This window comes from Gymnogyps californianus, chromosome 11 (assembly GCF_018139145.2).
Source record: "Gymnogyps californianus isolate 813 chromosome 11, ASM1813914v2, whole genome shotgun sequence".
In the NCBI taxonomy this organism is placed as follows: Eukaryota; Metazoa; Chordata; class Aves; order Accipitriformes; family Cathartidae; genus Gymnogyps; species Gymnogyps californianus.
In genome coordinates this window covers 4,709,016-4,728,056 of record NC_059481.1, presented here as the reverse complement: position 1 = coordinate 4,728,056, position 19,041 = coordinate 4,709,016, and the positions used below count along the sequence as shown (strand labels likewise).

General features: G+C 40.7%; 1 protein-coding gene across 3 annotated transcripts in view; it reads left to right on the top strand.

Annotated features, from left to right (window-relative positions):
• The window catches only part of USP3 (ubiquitin specific peptidase 3), a 57,136-nt gene that overhangs the window by 2,838 nt on the left and 35,257 nt on the right, over nucleotides 1–19,041 (top strand). For 2 of the 3 annotated variants that reach the window (XM_050903336.1, XM_050903334.1), the window contains exon 1: nucleotides 8,460–8,560. The exons of the other annotated variant lie outside the window; for it this stretch is intronic. In XM_050903336.1, coding sequence (XP_050759293.1) covers nucleotides 8,470–8,560 — 91 coding nt within the window. In that variant the 5' untranslated portion in view covers nucleotides 8,460–8,469. Of the gene's footprint in view, nucleotides 1–8,459; nucleotides 8,561–19,041 lie in introns of those variants that run through there. 3 annotated transcript variants of the gene reach the window in all.

The following is a 19,041-nucleotide window of genomic DNA, read 5'->3' as shown; positions in this document are numbered from 1 at the left end:
CAATGGCAAGTTTTTCCCAGGGATACTTTACTTTGGAGTCAAAACACTTCAGAATCAAAATGCTCTGAGACATCGGCACCTTTTGTGTTAATATTTACAGTTCTTTGTGGTCAGTAAAGTAGAACCAAGATCTAATATGTGCGCAGTACAGTACAAATTTCTTTGTACAAAACTAGAAGCAAAAACGTGCAGCAGAGAGACAGGTGGGATGCCTTTGTAGCTTACAGCAAACAAGCAAAAATAGCTTGTAGAGTATTTTGGCTATCAACAGTCTTGTTTAATGTAGAGGGAAAAGTGATATCGTTTGTGTACAGTTACAGTTCACAGATACACGTGATACTTCTACTGTAGTAATACTCTACATGGAAATAACAGATATTAGAGGTGAAAAAAGTCATATTAGTTCACCCAGTTCATCCTGGGACTTTCCCATCATACCATCTTTAAGTGTTTGGAATGGGACTTTAGAAATTAATTTAAACACTTCTTTTACGATATTTAGATGTTCTTTTCACAGGCAAACAGACTTCACATTCTGATTCCTGAGTTTTATCTGAAATAGTATCATTCTGTACAATCTCATTCTCCTCCCAGTCCTCCTAGATTATCATCAGAGTGATTATTCTTCTAATTTTTGTGACTGGATTATTGTCTATTTTCCTTAGGTTTGTTAACAAGCTAATCATAGCAGTGAAATTGAAAACCTGCATGTCATTTAAACATGCAGTGTTTGTGGCTTAGAAACGTCTATGGGTTTGCCCCATATGACATAAGAAATAGTACTACTGAGTTTTAGGTTCTGGAATTACTCAAGTGCTTTTGAACAGTTTCTCCTTCCTTGATTGAACGGATAGGTGGATAGGCTGGTCCCAGCTATCACATTTTCCAGGCAAACAGGTAGTACTAGGTTTTCTTTCAACAGGATGCTTTGGAGTTCTCTGTGCTCTGACACAGTATGTAAACTGAGCTGCCTGTTATTATTATTTTTTTTAATATACCTGTAGTTCCCTTGTTTGCGAAAAACTAATGAGTAAGCCTTGTTCAGTTGTGATGAAATTAGTTATGTTGGCTATAAAATGTTCTATTTTGATTAAGATAGGATGAAATAAAGCCTGCTGATCTTAAAAGTAGCTTAAGCATAAGTACAGAATCATTATTATATTTTCAAGACTCCATTTGGAAATCATATAAAATTTACATAACTGATTACAGTAAAAGTGAAATGCCAGTGACATGAAATAATACTGCTGAATGTCACCCTGATGCACTTGCATTATTGAACAGACTCTGGAGGACAGTATAACAATTGATGAAGCTGGTGTTGAAAGCTGCCAGACATACGAGAACTTTCAGGCATTTGTTTAAAGCTTGAATTAAAAACAACCATCTGTACAAATAGCACCTTAAGAAAACCATGTGGAGAATTTAAAAACCATTTAGTTTATTTGTATCATTTATTTTTCACATCTCCCTTGGTTTGTTCAAAAAAACCACCACACAGAATAGTCACATTCACCTTTATTTATACCTTGCATTGTGACCAAGCTGTGATAGTGCAGACAAGGCAAAGTTTGGATCAGAGTTAAAGCATTGCCTTTGTTCAACAGGATGCTTCTGGAATCCTTGCAAAAGTGATGTAAAATTAGCACAGACTCTCAGAAATCAAAGCACTAGAAGATCATATGAATATCTGTTATTCTTGTTGAAAATGGGAGTTCTGGTAAAAAGACTACAGCTCTTTGCTTGTCTGTTGCACTACTCTCTTCCTTCTACTACTGCTCTCTTTTCCCCAGCTACAGCTCTCAGAATACAGTGAACTAGAGCCATGTCCTCAGGATTTCAACCCACTCATCTGGGAGATGAGGCTGCAGCAGATTTCCCACTTTTTGCATTCCCACTTAGCATTCTTAACACTATGTTGCAAATGACAAAATTATTTTGGAAAGCTTTTAATACTAAGGTACTGTTTGGTTCCTGCAGAGGAGTATCCAGTCCAGAGGACTGCATCACCTCAAAGTACCCTGTCCACTTCTAGAACTGGATTTTGCAGGCATGCTCAGCAATGGGAAAATCAAATCTGTTACAACAGACTTCATCGAATACCAAGTTGTTGTCAAGGCCCAGAAAATGCTCGATCTCTTTGGGCAAACATAAACTGTGGAAAAGGACATGTTTTTTTCTGACAGTAGCACATTAACAAATAGCGCCTTTGGCTCACTCTGACTCATGGGCTTAAAGGAGAGTGAAACAACCTGTTGATTTCATTTGAAATAAACACACAAAGCTTCTCAGCTAGTCTGAACTCAAGTTAACAGAACAACTCCAGTGTATACCACCTGGGGAATCTGACCCATAGTTCTGATTGTGTGAAGGAACATCCTTCTAGAGAAACATATATAAATACACACACACAGAGGGAAATATACAAGGAAAAAACCCCATATATATGTGTGTGTGCATGTTTGTACACAATCCAGCCCACATGGATCCTATCGATAGCATGCGATTTCTTTGGCCAGTTTCCTTCTTTTCTGTGTGTTTCAGGGAACACAGCTGCTCTGTAGACCTCAGATACATATTTGAATTAGACTTAAAAAAAAAGTAATCTTCTGTTCTGATGGAATCAGCCCAATTCAATTGTACTGCTATAGTCAACGTTATTCCCCACAAGAAGCAACTTATTAAGAAATGAGGATCCCTCCTTAGCACTGGAGAGAACCATTAATGCTATGGAAGTAGAAGTTCAGGTAATTTCTTGCAGTGACGGTGTATGCAGGGGGGATTTAGAAACACTTCTGTCCTTCGGCACTACCAGGTACCTTTGCACAATACTTTGTGTCACACCGCCCCCTCAAGGTATGTGTAGAGAAGTGTCGTGGGCATGCTTTGAAGGGAGTCATGCCTATTTACACGCTTTAATCTTATGTTCTAAATACTGTCACAGATGCTTGCTCTGGGCATTTGCCTAGTTTTAAATTTTTGTCCTTCATCTTGGGCATCTTGCCTTTTAGAGAAGAATCTTGAATCTTGTAAAGGGAGTTGCTTGTGGTGTTATGATGAAACACTTGAGAAAGTGTGTGACCTTTATTTTCAGAGGACGTGTAGGAAATGGAAATAGAGTTGTTAAAGAGACAACATGCTGCTGGAAATCTTCTTGTGGTATTTAATGTGCTGTAGCATACTTTCATACACAGATGCATGCAGCTAAGCTTCTGTTCACTGCAGAGATGGCATATAACTCACAGAGCTGCTAGGCCAGCCTCTAGTAAAGGTTTTATTAAGCTGAGACCCTGTATTAGAATTTACCTATATTCTGATGCTTTCTGTTGATATTTCCCATGCCAGTTGTCTGCCTCAGAGTTGCATGCGCACTGAGTAAAGAATTCATTTCCTTGTGGTGGGTTTCTGTGTAGTCTCCATTGCTATCGCCATCTGAATGTTTCACTTTTACACCTTTGGGAATTAAGAGGTGAAAGCCCAGTCTACCAAGTTTCTACTAGGTCTGGATTGGCATGTAGTGTTTTCAGAGTGTTTACTGCTTTATGTGTTCAGAGCAAAAGGCTTGCTAATATCCTTTTCAGTTGAGTGTTCAGGGCATCTGCCAATCTCATTCCACACATTCTGAGTTTACCACTTAGAAAAGAAGAAACGTGCCATGGGAGACAATATTCTTTCTATTTTTATGCATTTAAGCTAGAAATTGAGGATGGATGTTTAGCCATAGAGATAGGAAGACTCCAACATGTGTGCTCTGAACAGAGCTGGCCTCTTTTCCTCAGCTGTAGTTGAAAAGGAAGTTAGACTTATAACTTAAGCAAACATGTCTACTTAGTAAAAAATTTGGTTTAAATAACTTGCCAGGTGGCATGCAAGAATTGCCTGGCAAAGACTGAATTAGATTCTAGTTCTTCAGGTTAGCATTCATTCTACTCCTCCAGTGTCATCCCTTCTTCATTCCACGCTCTCCAATTTCTACAGCAAATGAGGAAGTCATCTAAAGCAACAATCTGCTTCACTTGATCCACTGAGTGATGTTTATCTAGTGATTTTGAAGGAAGCCAAGATCACATGGAAAATTCTGCTACTGCATCATTAGACCATATAATAATACCTACACAAGGGAGGCAGGTTAATGTTTTCAAATATTTAAGACCACAGATTTTATTTCTGAGAAATACAGCAGAACTAAAGAACCCTCCGGGCAAACTTCCCCACTGTAAATTGTTAGTATATATGCAAGATACCAATTCAGGGCCAAATTCTAAGCTCAGATGCTCTCAGATGAAGCCTATAGCATCGATGAATGACTACACATATCCCACAAGAGGATGTTGTGTGGAATATCTCTGTTGTAGTAGAGACGATGATGTGCTATATTAAATAGAAATTTCTAATTTATAATGCTAATTCACAGGCTCCTGTTCTGCTCTGAGTGCACCTGTTACGAGCATGCCTGTATGATTTATCTTAGCTATCATCTAAATTACTCTGATCTGAGGAAGGATGGGAGAAAGAGATGGGACTCCAGTTCCAAATCAAGTGATTTGTACTCAAGAAATCTTACTGAAAAAGCAAATGGAAAAGGAAAATTGTACCCAGAGCTTCTACTCCAGTTTTCCTCTGCATTCAACATGTATGCCTCACTGCAAGCCACTTAAAACTACGCTTGTTGTAGTAGTGCTTTTCAGATCCGAGTGCTCATGGAGTTGCATTATTGATCAATAATTTTTCAGTAGGCAAAGAGTCTGCATTACAAATATACTTATTGCTTTTCTAAATTGTCCTTATGCATCCTCACATATGTGAAATTGCTATACATCATGACTCCCTAACAGATTGAATCATCCTTACTTAAGTATTTATCTTGGCAACCAGAGATTTAAAGGCTACCACATTTGCTGTGGGCATGGCAACTAAAACGAAGAAACATGCAAATATTTGGGCAAAATTACACTGTTTAAAGAGTTTCACTGAATGGCTGTCAACCCCCAAATGAAAGGAGGAATAAAACTTGATTATTATCTTGCAAAGGAACAAGGTGTCACAGTGTGGATGGTTTTGGCTCCTAAACATTAAATGTCAGGGATGGAAGATGAAGGGCCTATCTTGGTAAGCTGACACCTTTTTATTTAGTAGTTTTTCACAGCTAAATGCTGCCCAGAGAAGTTATAACTGGTGTCTGTCATTCTAGGAAATGCTGTGCTTAGCAGAGTTATGCAGTCCCTCCAAACCTCCTTGCAATTCCAAGCACCTTTTGTTCTTTTGGTATGGGGATCTTAGTAATTCCACAGCAGGGAAGAAAGAACATTTTTCTTTGTGCGTAATATCGCAAGTTGAATAGTCGCATCTTAAAATAAAGGTAACACGATGGTCAAAAAGGCCTCTTAAATTAAACCAAAGTCACGGGTTTTTTTCTTTGAGAAGTCTGCACGTGCACATTTGCAGACTTCTGGACTAAAAAGAGGAACTCTAGGAGAAAGCAGTACATAGGCCTTATATCTCTAGACATTTTTCAGGGTGTCTTTCTTCCATAGTCTGCTATGTTCATTACAGTTTTGCTGCAATGGATCATGAGTTTTCATCTTCATTTTGTCTTAAAGATACTACTAGTGTCCCCCCCCCGGCCTGAAATAGTAACACTCATTCCTATCTGCTACCCCATTCAGACACTTACTCTGTTAAGTCCGCGAGGGGCTTGGGGAAACAAGATGGCCGTCTCCTATTGACTCTTACCTCATACTTGGAACTAGTAGTATCTTGCCAGAAGCTGCTCTTCCACCATGGCTATGCTTATAAAAACTGTTGTAATGTAAGGTATCGTAGCTCTACTGATTTCAATACATTGCTGTTAGTAGAGATGTAACAGCTCATACTGGCAGGGGTTCAACTCCAGTGACTGTGCAAGGCCATACTGTTCTTTTGAGACAGACTCTGGTTTTCTTTACTCAGGAAAGGAATTGGTTCTCCTCTCCAGGTATATTATATCAACTGTAAAGTCATGAATGGGAGTGCTAAAATGAAAGTAGATAATTAAAAGTATTTAAACATGTTTATTTTACCATATTTAATCCTTGTTAACCAGTTCTTTACTTCTGAAAGACTAAATATACTGCTAACAATCCACACAGTGAGATAAGAACGGACTGTTTTGGTTAAACTGGTTGCAAAATACTAGTGAGAGAAGGCCAAGTGATGCTGCTACAGAGGGGAAAATGAGAAGGGCAGATCCAATTGAGGTTTCTTTCTCATTGTGTGTAAGGATAGGTGGGGCATGACAAGAGAATTAAACGTATGCATTGGTTAGAAAAGACAGAAAGCAACTGCAAAACTGCTGCTGTAATTTAATGCAAGTCTTCATTATACATTGTGGCAGAGGGTGGAGAAGAAATAAAAGGACCCCTTGGCTAATATATGAACATGCTAACACGACCACCTTTTTGCTCCTTAAACTTGTAAAAGTAATTCTTAGATGTATATCGAAGTTGTGTTGCATGAAACAATTTTTTAAATTCTGTCCTCCCAATTCCTTTTTGCTCTATTTATACAGTATTTGTTAGAAAACTATATAAATACATGCTTTCTGCAGAACCTGTAAAATATATGTTGGGAGTGTTACTTATCTGATTGATCAAATGTGACAATTTTGAAGGATGAGGGATATGTGAGGAAGCTCCATGGTTTTGTGTCAAGATAACGTCTGCAGCCATTTAATTCTGTTTGGCATCTATGAACTAATTCTAACTCCACAGCTAGAAATACGAACTAACTCCACTGAGTGTAGTCGAAGTAGTTTCTGATGCTGTTGAAAATTGCGTCTTTTATGCTCTGAATTTTTCCCCCTTGTGTAAACAGGGTGAAAAAGAACAAAGCGGGTAAAGAACAGTCTTGTACCAAGGAGATTTGTGACCATCAAGACATCTTTGATATGAATATTTAAAGTATCTCATCTAAAAATCCATACAGAACTGTCAGTTTCTAAAATAATCTTCTATGAAATAGTGCTGTGCCATGTAAAATACATTGAGATGATAGATGCTTTTCGCGTCTGTATGCAGGTCACACACCAGGCAAAAACAGTGGCAAAATTGTATTTCTCACATTAGTTATGGTAAGAGAAAAGGTCTAAAACTCCTAATATGCAGGAGCGGTCACAGTTCCTTACCTTTAAAAAAATCCCCACTTTTTCAGGTATTACGGTGGTGGACTTTATTTGCTACGTTTGAAAAGGAACAGAGTATTTTCAATAGAACATTTGTATTGATCCAGCATAGGCATGCAAATTGCTGAGCCATTAAATTGTTATTCTGCATTGCCTGGAAAAGGTGTAATACAACATCTGTACTTTTATTACCACTTAAAGGTTACAGTCATAGAGTGGGAAATTCAGTAACAAGCTAAATTTGAGGCCAGGTAACTCTTTAAAAAAAAGTGTAAGGCTAAGATATTTGCAAATAATCAGCAGACACACAAGATTACTACGACTTCCTGCTGTCTCTAGGGAGAAGTAAAACCATGGAGCTTTTTAAGAGAGCTCAAGAAGTAAGCATATGCCATGGGCTGTGCATCTTAAGGAACAGATTGCTTGAACACAGCATCTGTCTTGCCACACAGAAATTTCATGTGGTCTCCCTTCACGTGCACAAAGCTATAGCGTTTTTGTGAGCGGGGTGCACGGGAGCCCTTGCGGCCGTAGGTGCTGCCCACAGTGGGGTGGCACATGCCTGTTGCAGGCAGGTCCGGCAGTGCCCACACGGCTGCTCCAGCCTGCACTTGGATCTGTGATTCATGCCCCAACTAGGACAGAGTTTGGGCCTGACACTGCATTTCGGTGCGGAAACCTGCAGCACAAAGCTGTGAAGCATTTCGGAGGAGGAGATGGGAGGGACAGAGCTCCGCGACACTGCTGGCCTTCGCCAGGACGAGATACAGCCCGACAGCCTGCCCGCCGCAGGCCTCCGCCGGGCAGCCGTTTCCTGCCTGCACGTCCCCTCAGCGACCTCAGTGCCGGCACGCCGGCACTGCAAGAGCGGGGCCTCCCTCCCTCCCTCCCCTTCCCTAAAGCGGCGACCGCGGTGCCGCCGCGGGGAACCGGGAGCCCCACGCGGCACCACAGCCCGCGACCGGGGGAGGCGGGGCGTGGCACGCGGGCCCCCCCGCCGCGCGCGACAGCAGCCGGCGGCCTCCCGCAAGGCGCGGTGCGGCGCTGCTCCGCCTCGCCCGGATGGGAAGCGGCGGCAGCGCGGAAAGGCCGGCGGGCGGAGCGGCGGACGGGAGGCCGGCTCCTCGGAAAGCCCGGCGGGCGGCGGGGAGGCGGGGTGAGGGAGCCGTTGGGCGCGGACGGGAGGGCGGCTGCCCGCAAAGCCCGGCGCGCGGATCGCGAGGTTGGCCCTAAGATGGCTGTTGTGCGCGGGGCGCCGTTGCTGTAGCGCCGCGAGGAGCCGCCCGCCGCGCCCCGCCGCCTCGCCCGCCATGGAGTGCCCGCACCTCGGCTCCAGCGTCTGCATCGCACCCGACTCGGCCAAGTTCCCGCAGGGCTCGCCCTCCTCCTGGTGCTGCAGCGGTGAGTGCGCCCGGCGCGGCCTAGGCTGCGCCGGCCCTCCCGGCCTGAGGTGGCCCGGCCGCCCCGCGGCCCTCGCGCGGCGGGCGGGCGCGCGCCTCTCGCCGCCGCCCGGTCGCTCCTTTGTTCCCCGCGGCCGGCGCGGGCCTCGCGGGGCGTCGCTGCCCCTCGGCGGGAAGGGCGCCCCGCGGCCGGGGGAGGGCCTGGGGGCGCGGGGGAGGGAGGCTGCCCCGGTCCCCCACCCCGCCGGGGGCCGCCCCGCGGGACCCCTCACCGGAGGGGTTGGGGGCGGGGGGGGCCGCCACTGCGCTGCTCCTTCCACCCCTTCTGCTCCCCGCGGAGGAGCCGCAGACCGGCTGCCACATGTCTCAGCGGGGGTGGAGGGCGGGGGGGGGGGGGCAGCTCCTGCCCCAGCCTTGCCTGCGCAGCTTTGTCCGGCGCGGGAGCGCGGCCGGCCCGGGGCGGGCGGCAGACATTGTCTCCGCCGGGGACCGGCGCCCCCAGCCCCGCCGGGCGCAGAGGAATGCGAGATCGCGGCTCCTCGTTCCTTTTGTCTGCCGGAGGAGCTGCGTGCTTAGCCCTGCCCAGGGGAAGCCTGGCCGCGGGGAGCGGGGCTGTGAGGAGAGGAGCCGGTGGCTGCTGCAGGGTCAGTGTGTTCTTTAAATCAGTCTGAGATTACTTTTCTTGTCTTTAATACACATTTTTGAAAGGACTTCAGAGAGTGTAGTTTTAATTGGACTGCTGAGGCTGAAGGTGACGCTTGGGCCCCCCTTTCAATCCAAGGAGCAGCTCAGTGAAGGTGGTCGGCGGGGTGTCTGGGAGTCACGCTCACCTACTCTGCTGTGTAGGTCGGTAGGAGTGTAGAGGTCATCTTTTTTTAGTACTTTGCTCGCTGATTTAATAATGCAAATTACGGTCTTTGAAATGTATCCTGTCCTCGGTACTGTCCCTCGCAGGATCTTTTTTGTTCAGGGGCTTTCCCTTTAAAGGTGCTGTGCCGTGCCCAAGGCGTTTTAAATTTAGCTTTCTAATGGGTCATCGCACGCTTCTGCACAGATAACCTCCGATGATTGCTGTCATTTTTGGTACATGTTTTTGTTTGCTATAACTGTAATGTGTTTAGTTATGCTCGGTATGAAATTAGATGCAACCAAGTACGTCCAACATAGGAAGTAGGCCCCACATAGAGGAGCAGCATGACTTGTTGTGCCTGTGGGCATCAGAGAGAAAGCCTCATTCGGGAATGACCGATCAGGGAGCACTGAAATGCTAGATGTATTTTAAGTTGTTCCCTTTTTTAAAAGAAAGATGGTTGTCCTTTGTCTCGCAGTATTGGTGCTTTCGTGTGGGAAGGCTGCTGCTTACTCGAGTTCTTCCCTGATTGCAGTTTCCTGGAGCCAAGGTGTGGTAGTGCTGCTGCTTCCTTTGGCAAAACCAGTTATTTTACTCTGTAATGCTTTTGATTTTAGAGGGAGTACACTTCACAGTGGCATAACGTGGAGAATGATTAGAAGGAAAGGAAGAGTACAGGAAAATATGTTGTCCCTAATGTTTCTTTACTGAAAACAAATTAATGATAAGAAGTCTAACGCTATAGGTCTATCTGTTATCTTCAGAATATCAAGTATAAGCAAAGTTGTCAACCAGAAGCATATGGCAGTAGGGAACCACCCTTCAGAGAACTTTAAAAAGATAAAATTGCCAAAACTAAAAATATATGCTCAGGTATTAATATAACTTTCCAACTTCAAAAATTAGCCAGTTTACGGCTACAGAACCCTGTTAGGCATGCTGCTTCTCAACAAAGAAGTTCATTAATTAGAACAAATTTTTCTTCGGTGTTGCGAGGTTTTTTTTTACCAAGCCAGCACTTACAGGGAGAGCCAGTTGCTGGGCAATCAACTGACTTGTTACAGCTGGGAGGCAGGAAGAAGGTGCTAGACACTGAATAGATTGGTGACGATACGATGTCTAGGGGGGTGTCTCTGTTTGCTATGCTTTTTAAGAAAATTAAGATAATAAGTCACACAGTACTTGCATAGATAACTATTGAATTCTTAACAAGTGGCTAGAGAAAAAGGTAGGTACTTTGAATTTAATACATTCTAATAAACAAACAGCAGGCTCTTGTTAAAACAAATGAAAGTTGTTCTTTTTAAAAATGAATTTTGCGTTCCTAGTAGTATAGTAAAATGTAGCGGCTCCCTTTTCAGTTCCAGCTAGTAATATGTGATTATTGTTACATTAACTCCCTAACGGTATATAGAATCCTGTCTCTTTCTTGTTGGTGCTCATTTTAGTGAGATTAATTTTTTAAAGGTATGTAATATTGGTTTCTGTCAATTCACAATAAATACCATTTCTTATTTGCTGTTCTTGCTGCAACTTGGTAATATAAAATTAAACAGAGAAAATGCCATGTATAAATTAATATTTTGTCAAAATTTAATGCATTTTCTGTTGCTTTTGCTGCTGTTTTCTAAGGTTCTGTGGGCTTAGTTCTTTTTGTTGGTGGTGTTGCCTCAGTTGGAAAAAAAATATTTAGAAGGTAATTTTCTGTGGTCTGTAATAATAAGGCATCTCTCATCAAGCACGTTGTCTTAAAGTGACACAGAACTTGTCGTCAGTCCTGTTCTGAGTTGCTGCTGACCTTTCCAGAAAAGGAGAGTAAGTGAAGATACTGATACAGGAAGCTTTCTGGCAGCCACGTGACCTGCCAGTGATAGCAAAACATTGCAGAGTAGGTTGGAGAGCGAGTTCTTAGTTCAGACTGCCAGTGGCTATTTTTATCATTATCTTGCATTTCTGTGATTTGAGGAGCTGGAATTGTCACGCTGACTGAGTGATCTGTATTGGTTAAGTATCTTTTCCTCGCCTCTCCACAAAAACTCTCCTGATTGCAACAATAGCTTCACAAGGTAATATGGAGGCACTTTTGAGTATTGTTATTTGATATTGTGTATTGTGTCATTGTATAATGGAGGGATGATGCATTTGATGTTGATATTTGGAAGCTAGCTTTACTGAAGTTAGGGAATTGATTAGAGGAGCATGTGCACCAGCCTGAATTGCTCTTTTGGCCTAAATCAGTTCCCCTTGAAGCTACCTGACAGAGTTGTTATGGAGGTCTTGTGATGAAGGAAGACTCTTAAAAAAGCAGTAAGAGGAAGCACTGACAAGTTTGTTGATCCAAGTATGAATGTTTTTGCTCCAGATTAAAAAGTAATGGCGTATGTTCATTTCTAAGTGTCTCTAGAATGTCTGTTATGTTACTATTATGTAGTTTGGAAGTCTGAGAGTTTAAGCACTCCTGTTTAGAAAACGGCGTGCTTTCCCCTGAGTGTTTAATCTGGTCAAGCGTGCTCTGTACAGTAAGCGATGCAGAAAGCAGCACGCGTTTGCTTTGAGGAGCTTTAAGACTATCAAAAAAGAGCACAGAATGCCTTTTTGCAGATCCAGACACAGTTTGTTGTTGTTATTGTAATTGGGCATTTAAGAGGAGAGGAGATGACTTTCTATATAAAGTAGAAATTGTACAGAAACTGAAAATGGCTTTTAATCAGTGCTGTCACATGAAATACTGCATGCAGATGTCTGCTAATTCCAATTAGAGTTCAGTCTTACCACGCACTTTAATTTCTGAAACTTCTGCTGAAGTTGGAAGCAGAGTAGCTGGAGGCATTGGCGAGACTGCAAAGTGTCACAGACTGGATCAGTTGAATTTGTATGATGTGCCACACCTTCAACACTGTTGTGCAAATCATGTAATTATGAAAAGTACTCTGGAACAGCTCAGATGTGGTATTTCTCAACTTTTCATAGACTCATGAAACCACAGGGAGCAATGCCTCACCTAAGTGAGATTGCAATCTTCTAAGCACAACTGTGCAAGCCTGAAGAATTTTTCCAACTTTTTTTTCTGCGTGGTTGAGGAGTCATTAGTTCTCACTGAACTCATTGATTGTTCCATGTATAATTTGAAGTTCTTTCTTTAGAAGAACAACTGCAGACTGATAGGATTGTGTCTGCTGAAACGGAGATTCAGTGATTTTTTTTTTTATTTTTTTTTTAAGGGGAATTGTACTTCTGAAGTATGCTTAAAACTTGCTTTTCAGATCATTGTCAGTTGAATACTTTTTTTTTCTTAAATAACATAATTTTGTTAGATCTTGCAGAGCAATTCTGGCTGTAGACAGGTATTTCCTGCAAAAGCTAAATATATTTGACTGGCATCTGTTTCTTGCATTCTAGCTTCTGTTGAATAAGAGCTGTAATTTCACAGTTGGTCAGGAACATATATTGTGGCATTTGCAAATGACACTGGGACCATAAAAAGTACAGAGGAGAGCTAGCATGAGGAAGCCGTTTGAGGCCTAGTGAATGATAATTATGGTGGAAATCCACATGCTGAATTAATGACATTTTTTCTGTGTTTGAAGTAATTTACTAAATTACTTAGTAAATTCAGTTAGCTCAGAATAACCCTGAATATCACTGAATACTCTATTTATATGTGAGAGCAAATGTTTTGGGCCGAGTAGGAGAACTTTCAAGAACGTGACTGCACTGGGTCAGACTGCTTTGATGTTTTTTTGTTCGCCCCCCCCATCAGTTTTTGTTTTCTCAGTTAAATCAGTTACACTGTTCTGTCTTTACTGGGGTGGATAACAGCATTCTGCCACACTGTGTTTTTTGGCATTGGACTGTTGCAGTCAGTGCCAAAACAAATATACTGTAAAAGCTCAGGTACACAGACTTCAACCGTCTTGGGTTTCCTTTTCATCTCAGCTCCTGGTTAGTGTTTCTTCTTCATCTCCATGAGTATTTGTCTCTCCTTTTGCTTTTTCTTTTTTATTACTAGAGGTCCTCATTTCCTCTTTCCTTCCATTCTTACTAGAATGCAGGAGAAGGAGAGAGAACTGACTGAAACTGGAGAGGGGTAGGTAGGTCCTTTTTCCTGTGAAAAGTTCTGTTCAGTCAGCTGCATGTAGACTCAGGGTAAGCTCATGGACAGTGTGTGGACCTAATGGTCTGTATGTGTGAGGGTTATTTGTCACCCTACATCTGGAAAATGAATTTGGCCTGGAAATTACCAGATTTATTCTGAAATTTAAAAGACAAAATAAGTATGTAAAAAAAAATTCACCTTTTTTTATTCAGCCACTTTAATTTCAAAGTTGGGTAGTCTTTCATCTGTTTCTCTGGGTCACTGCAATGCAGGAATGCTTGTTAGTAACTCTACAGACTCTATAGGTTGTTATATCTCCTTAAATTCATTCCCTGGCTGTCTTTTTAAGAAAAGCTTGTTAGATTTGGGGTTTTTTAGACTCAGTCTTGTTTACCTTAAAACTGTTAATTTTTTTTCCATTTGAATCAGTTACTGATGTATGAGCTAACCATGGGGGCAGTAGTTATCTTTGCCGGTGTGATAGAGCATAGTGCTTTGGAATTGATTCTGGTAGAAGATGCACGTTTATTGAGATGGGGTAAGGGTCTCAATTTCGGTCTCATAAGCTAGACCTAATTTTCCTTTTAATTACAAAAAAGGGCAGTCTTTGTTTTCAAATACTTGGTATCTTTTAAAAGTCAATAACCTTAAATTGATGGTGATTAAGATTTTCTAGATTTCTTTTCAAAAACTTATTTGTACTCTCTACTCAACAAAATCACAGTTCGTCACAAAACTTGAATGTTAGCTGAGGAAGGAGACTGCTTCAGAGGAAGGTAGTAGTCAGACATTTAATGCATTGCCTTTGTTTAGAAACTAGATCTAATCTTCATAATGATTTTGAAGATAAACTTTGAAGGACGAATTTTACTACTGACTGTTCAAAAGTATTTCATGATCTAACTAAAAATCAGTGTTTTGAAATGACTCTTCAAAGTGCACCATATGGTAAGGAGACAGGACAGTCTGAGGCATTGTGGAAGTGGGATATATAAGGCACGCACAAGTGCGTAGGAGAGAGACTCGTGTGCATGGCAGACTCTTGATTTATCCACAGATTAGTGCAAATCTCATTACCTCTGGTTTAAATGTAAGCAGGATAATAATTTTCACCTGCCTTTCCCAAGCCCTTCAAGATGTGCAGGTGTTAAACAAGACCAATGCGTTATTCTTTGTTTTTCTGATCATTGCAAGGTGCTAAGGCTGACAGACTAGTTAATTTTTATGTTGGATATGTGTCTGACATTCATAGAGTGAAAGTTTCAGACCCAATGTTTGGAATGAAATTAAGCTTTGAGCCATTTCTCATTTGATCAGTGCCACTCACTTCATTTAGTAACCTGTTCATGCTTTGCTTTCTGTTTTAACAGACATTCATTACCTAGGTAAAAAGGGGTTAAAGGCCATTAATTAAAATAATCCATGGAGGTTAGAAAGTGCAACTTAATCAGAAATTTAGATCTGAAAACTAGTTAAGGCTTTTTCAATTTTTGATATTATTGGAGGAAACAGCTTATTGTAGAGTGAATTAGAATTATATCTGATAAAATATTCATTGCTTTATGGTGTCCTTGATGTGGGAGCAGTGGAAGATTTTGTGTCCTTAATGATTAATTTCCTTGATTATAGGAGGGTGTTTTAAACTGTACATGACATGATGAATACACTTACCATTCAGCAATCTTAACTGGTATGTCAGAGCAATCCTCTAGTGGTTGGAGTTTTTTTCCCCCCTTTGGAATATCTTGCATAATTTTGGATCTTGTCAACGTAGTTATGAAATTTCTTTGACAGATTTTATTACCCATTTGAATCTAATCTCAATACCCACAGGCAACCTGGCAAAATAAGGTGATTCTTCTGGAAGTTAGTCCACCCCCCTAATATTGCGAGCAGACAGCTTTTTAACTTTAAAGCAACATGGTACTGTCAGGCTTGGGGATGGGGGTTGGAGGTCCTTATCGGTACCAAACAGGCAGATACTGATTTTTCAAGGTAATTCATAGGTACATCATTTAGGATTCTGTGTGAGTGTGTCTGCTTGTTCATGTCAAAATACAGGTGCATTTTCTCAAGATAGCCATGACCCTTTTTAAGATTTTTTTGAACCTTCGGTTCATAAGTTTTTCATTTGGTAATGTTTTTGTCCACTGAGCATTTGATTTCTTTCTTTTTTGTTCACAGGGATGGTTAGTAATGTGTCTTTTGCTAGTATTGGGGAAGTAGGAATGAAATAGTGGGGACTACAAATAAGTAGATTAATTACTATGTTATGTAAAGAAAGCAAGTCTTTCCCCTCTTTTCTGTCCTATTTCCACCTTGAATGTTTTGACCTGCGATTGATTGCTAACTGACTCAAGAAGATTCCTTTCCTTAAGGGTTTAAAAATTACGTTACACTGTTGGCTTTGCTGTGTTTTTTCTGGCTGCTGTCTGAAAATGAGTATTTATATGTCTTGCTCTAACATAAAGATTGAATAACTTTCTTTTTTCCTTGGCACACTACTACTATAATGAGGAACAATATCTGTTTTCCTGTGAGGCCTAGAAAGCATTTGATTTTTAAAATACATAAGTATATATGTGTGTGTATGTATGTATTTACATTTGGACACTAATTAGTTATAAAAGTAGCCAAACCACTAGAAATTGTTTTCAGAACGTGAAGAAGAAATAGAGGCAATAATTAAAAAAAAAAAAATGCTTTTTGCCATGATTGTTCAGTAAAATAAGCCTGATACTGATGTGTTACTTTATTGTTTTTCTTTTCTCTCTCTTTTTTCCTCTCTCTCGCGCGCTCTCTCTCTCTTTTTTAAAATAATGCATGTTTTCTCACTGTTGCTTTCAGGTAGGATGTGATTTATGTAGTGTATGGAGGATGATCAACTGCTGACATTTCTTGACCTAAAGTTTGACTTGACATGTAGAAAGACTAAATTACCAAAAAATATGGCACTACTGTAGCCTGACAGCTAAGCATCTATATGTGCGATTGGTAGTACTAAGTGACCTTTTTTCTTTGCCATAACAAAAGCAGCAGCTCAGCATGCTCTATGTGTCTTTGTATATTGGTGCTATAGGTGATCTGACTTTGGTTTTGCACCTTCCCCCTCCCCCTCTCACCCCCCAGTTTGTTTAACCACTTCCTCAGGAACTGACATGTCTGTTTACACTGGTTGAAAGAAGTTTTCTTTACCTACCTGTCTGCGTTTCCACTACTGGATTGAGAATATAGGCAAATAAAAAAGCATGCATTTTTTAACTTCCAAGTTTTTCAATGTGGAATTCTGATTGCATAATCAAAATACCGAATTGTAAGCCAATGTGGTGAGCGTAACCGGGGAGGTGAATTACATGCAGATGAAGCTAATCACGTTGTTCTCTGACAAACATTCTTCAATGTTAGTAATGTGTTGGGGACTTCAATGACCTATTTATTCTATGAAAAATTGTTCACCTACCTGTGTTTTATGTTCTTACTCAGTTGTTGTTTAGTATGTCTGAGTTATATATGGTTTTCCATTGTAATAGAGTGGTTCACCATAACCATCTGTGAAATTTTTTTATATGAGACTAAGCAATGCTTTTTAGTGACAAAGAGGAGGAAACCACGTGTATGTTATGCATGAGCACAAATATTAGTTGATTTCATGAGTTCACTCGCTATCACAAAATGACTTATTATTTGTTTTCTCACTAAAAACTTAATCTTTCTGTTTTTTGCTGAAAGATAATAGCAGAAGAACTAACTGGGTTTTTTTCCATAGCTGTAAGGTGAAGGTAGTTTGTTTGTTTCTTTAAATGTTCTTCAGAGTCTATTTGAATTCTCTTACATTTGAATGTGATTTGAGTCAGGCTAAGACTTCATACTGTTGAGACTTCTATTAATTGTGCATCTCTTTGTTATAAGGGTATGAAACACTGAAAGAATGGTTAACATTTTTGTATTGTTAGTAATGCTTACCAGGAAACTTGCTTGCTTTGATTTAAATGTAATTTAAGTTTCATCTTTTCTTATCTTTTCCTCTAGTATGTGGGTGTTAGGAGATTTTAAAACAAAACATTTTAAGTAGTATAATTAAAAACCATTTCCTCTTCTGTCTGGTTTCATTTTGACTAGAATGCTGTTTTTCTAAAATAGGCAATAAAGACGTCTAACAAATGAAATTTATGTAAAATATTGTTAAGTAGAATATTTATTTTTCTAATATCAAACAGTTTAGAACAAGTTCAGTCCATTTATGAACTTCTTGTAATGGGGCTGAGGGTAGGAGAGAAAGAAGAGCTTTATGTGAAATGAAGTTTGAAAACAAATGGGAATACTTTTTAAAACGTAAACAGTAAAACAGCTGGCTTGTAAGTAAGGTGTAGAACATGTCTCTAGTTTTCAAAGCTTATAAAGTTCCTTTTTCCTGCATTCTCTGTGTAGAATGGGGCTTTGGCCTACTCAAAGGTTTAAAAAATACTCTTGTAACATGTACTTCCTTTTTCAGTCACCTGGTTTTCATTACAGTTACTCATCTGGAATTGACTAGCCTTAAGTTCTTAAAATGCAGAGCAGATACTTTTACCAGATGTGTATACAGTTTAAAAACACCACCCCCCGCCCCAACTCCAACCCCAAACAAAAAAAAAATTGAAAATCAACAACCATAGACGTTTAACTCAGTATTTAAGTTCTGGAACCTACTCCTAGGTTATAAAATAATGTTAGCATTCTGCTTGGACTTGGTGCACTTCTGTGTAAGTTGATCCCTGCCCTGTCTTACGACGTTACCAACATGTTTAGTTGAGATACTCATTTCAGTATTTTTGATTCCTCCTGCATGTAAATGGACAATAGGGTCAGGTAATAAAGGTTGTATTTATATTTGTAGCAACTGCCTTTTTAAATACACAAAAGAATGCGAAGTCAAAAACTGGGAACATGATCAGTTGTGTTAATATGTGTGTACTTAGTACTAAGTAACTTATATTGTCTGTTATGAATTTGTACACGCTGCCTGTAAAAATACTGACTTTCCTTGGAGGACACCTATATTTTTTTAGCCTTCCTTGATTCTGCTAATAAAGTGTTTTTTCAGTGCCAGAGTGTCCGATTCTGCACATATCCAGATGTCCTGCAGTCTTGACTGTTCTGTGATGAGTAAGACTTCTAATTTTTGCCCCGAGAAGCTGTTTTATTGTATATGCTGGTTTATAACCGAGTTTATGGGCCAGGAGGATAGAGTGCACATGGCTCTGTAATGTTGTGATATGGACAGTTCATTATAAGTGGAAAAATCCTTGGTTCCAGTCTCGATACCAACGACTGAATGTTTCATCTGGTGGATTTTGAATATAGAATACATGGATATTCATTGCTGTGGAGACTGCAGCCGAGGTAAAAGCTGTAAATGCTAGGCTTGGTGAAAGTCACACTCTCTGTTGCTTTGTGTCACTGTTCCCCTGAATAACTACTTATTCATGGGAAGTGCCATCTTTAACAGAAGGAATTGTCACTCTTCCATCAGCACTTAGTTGTAGTCTGGAAGGAA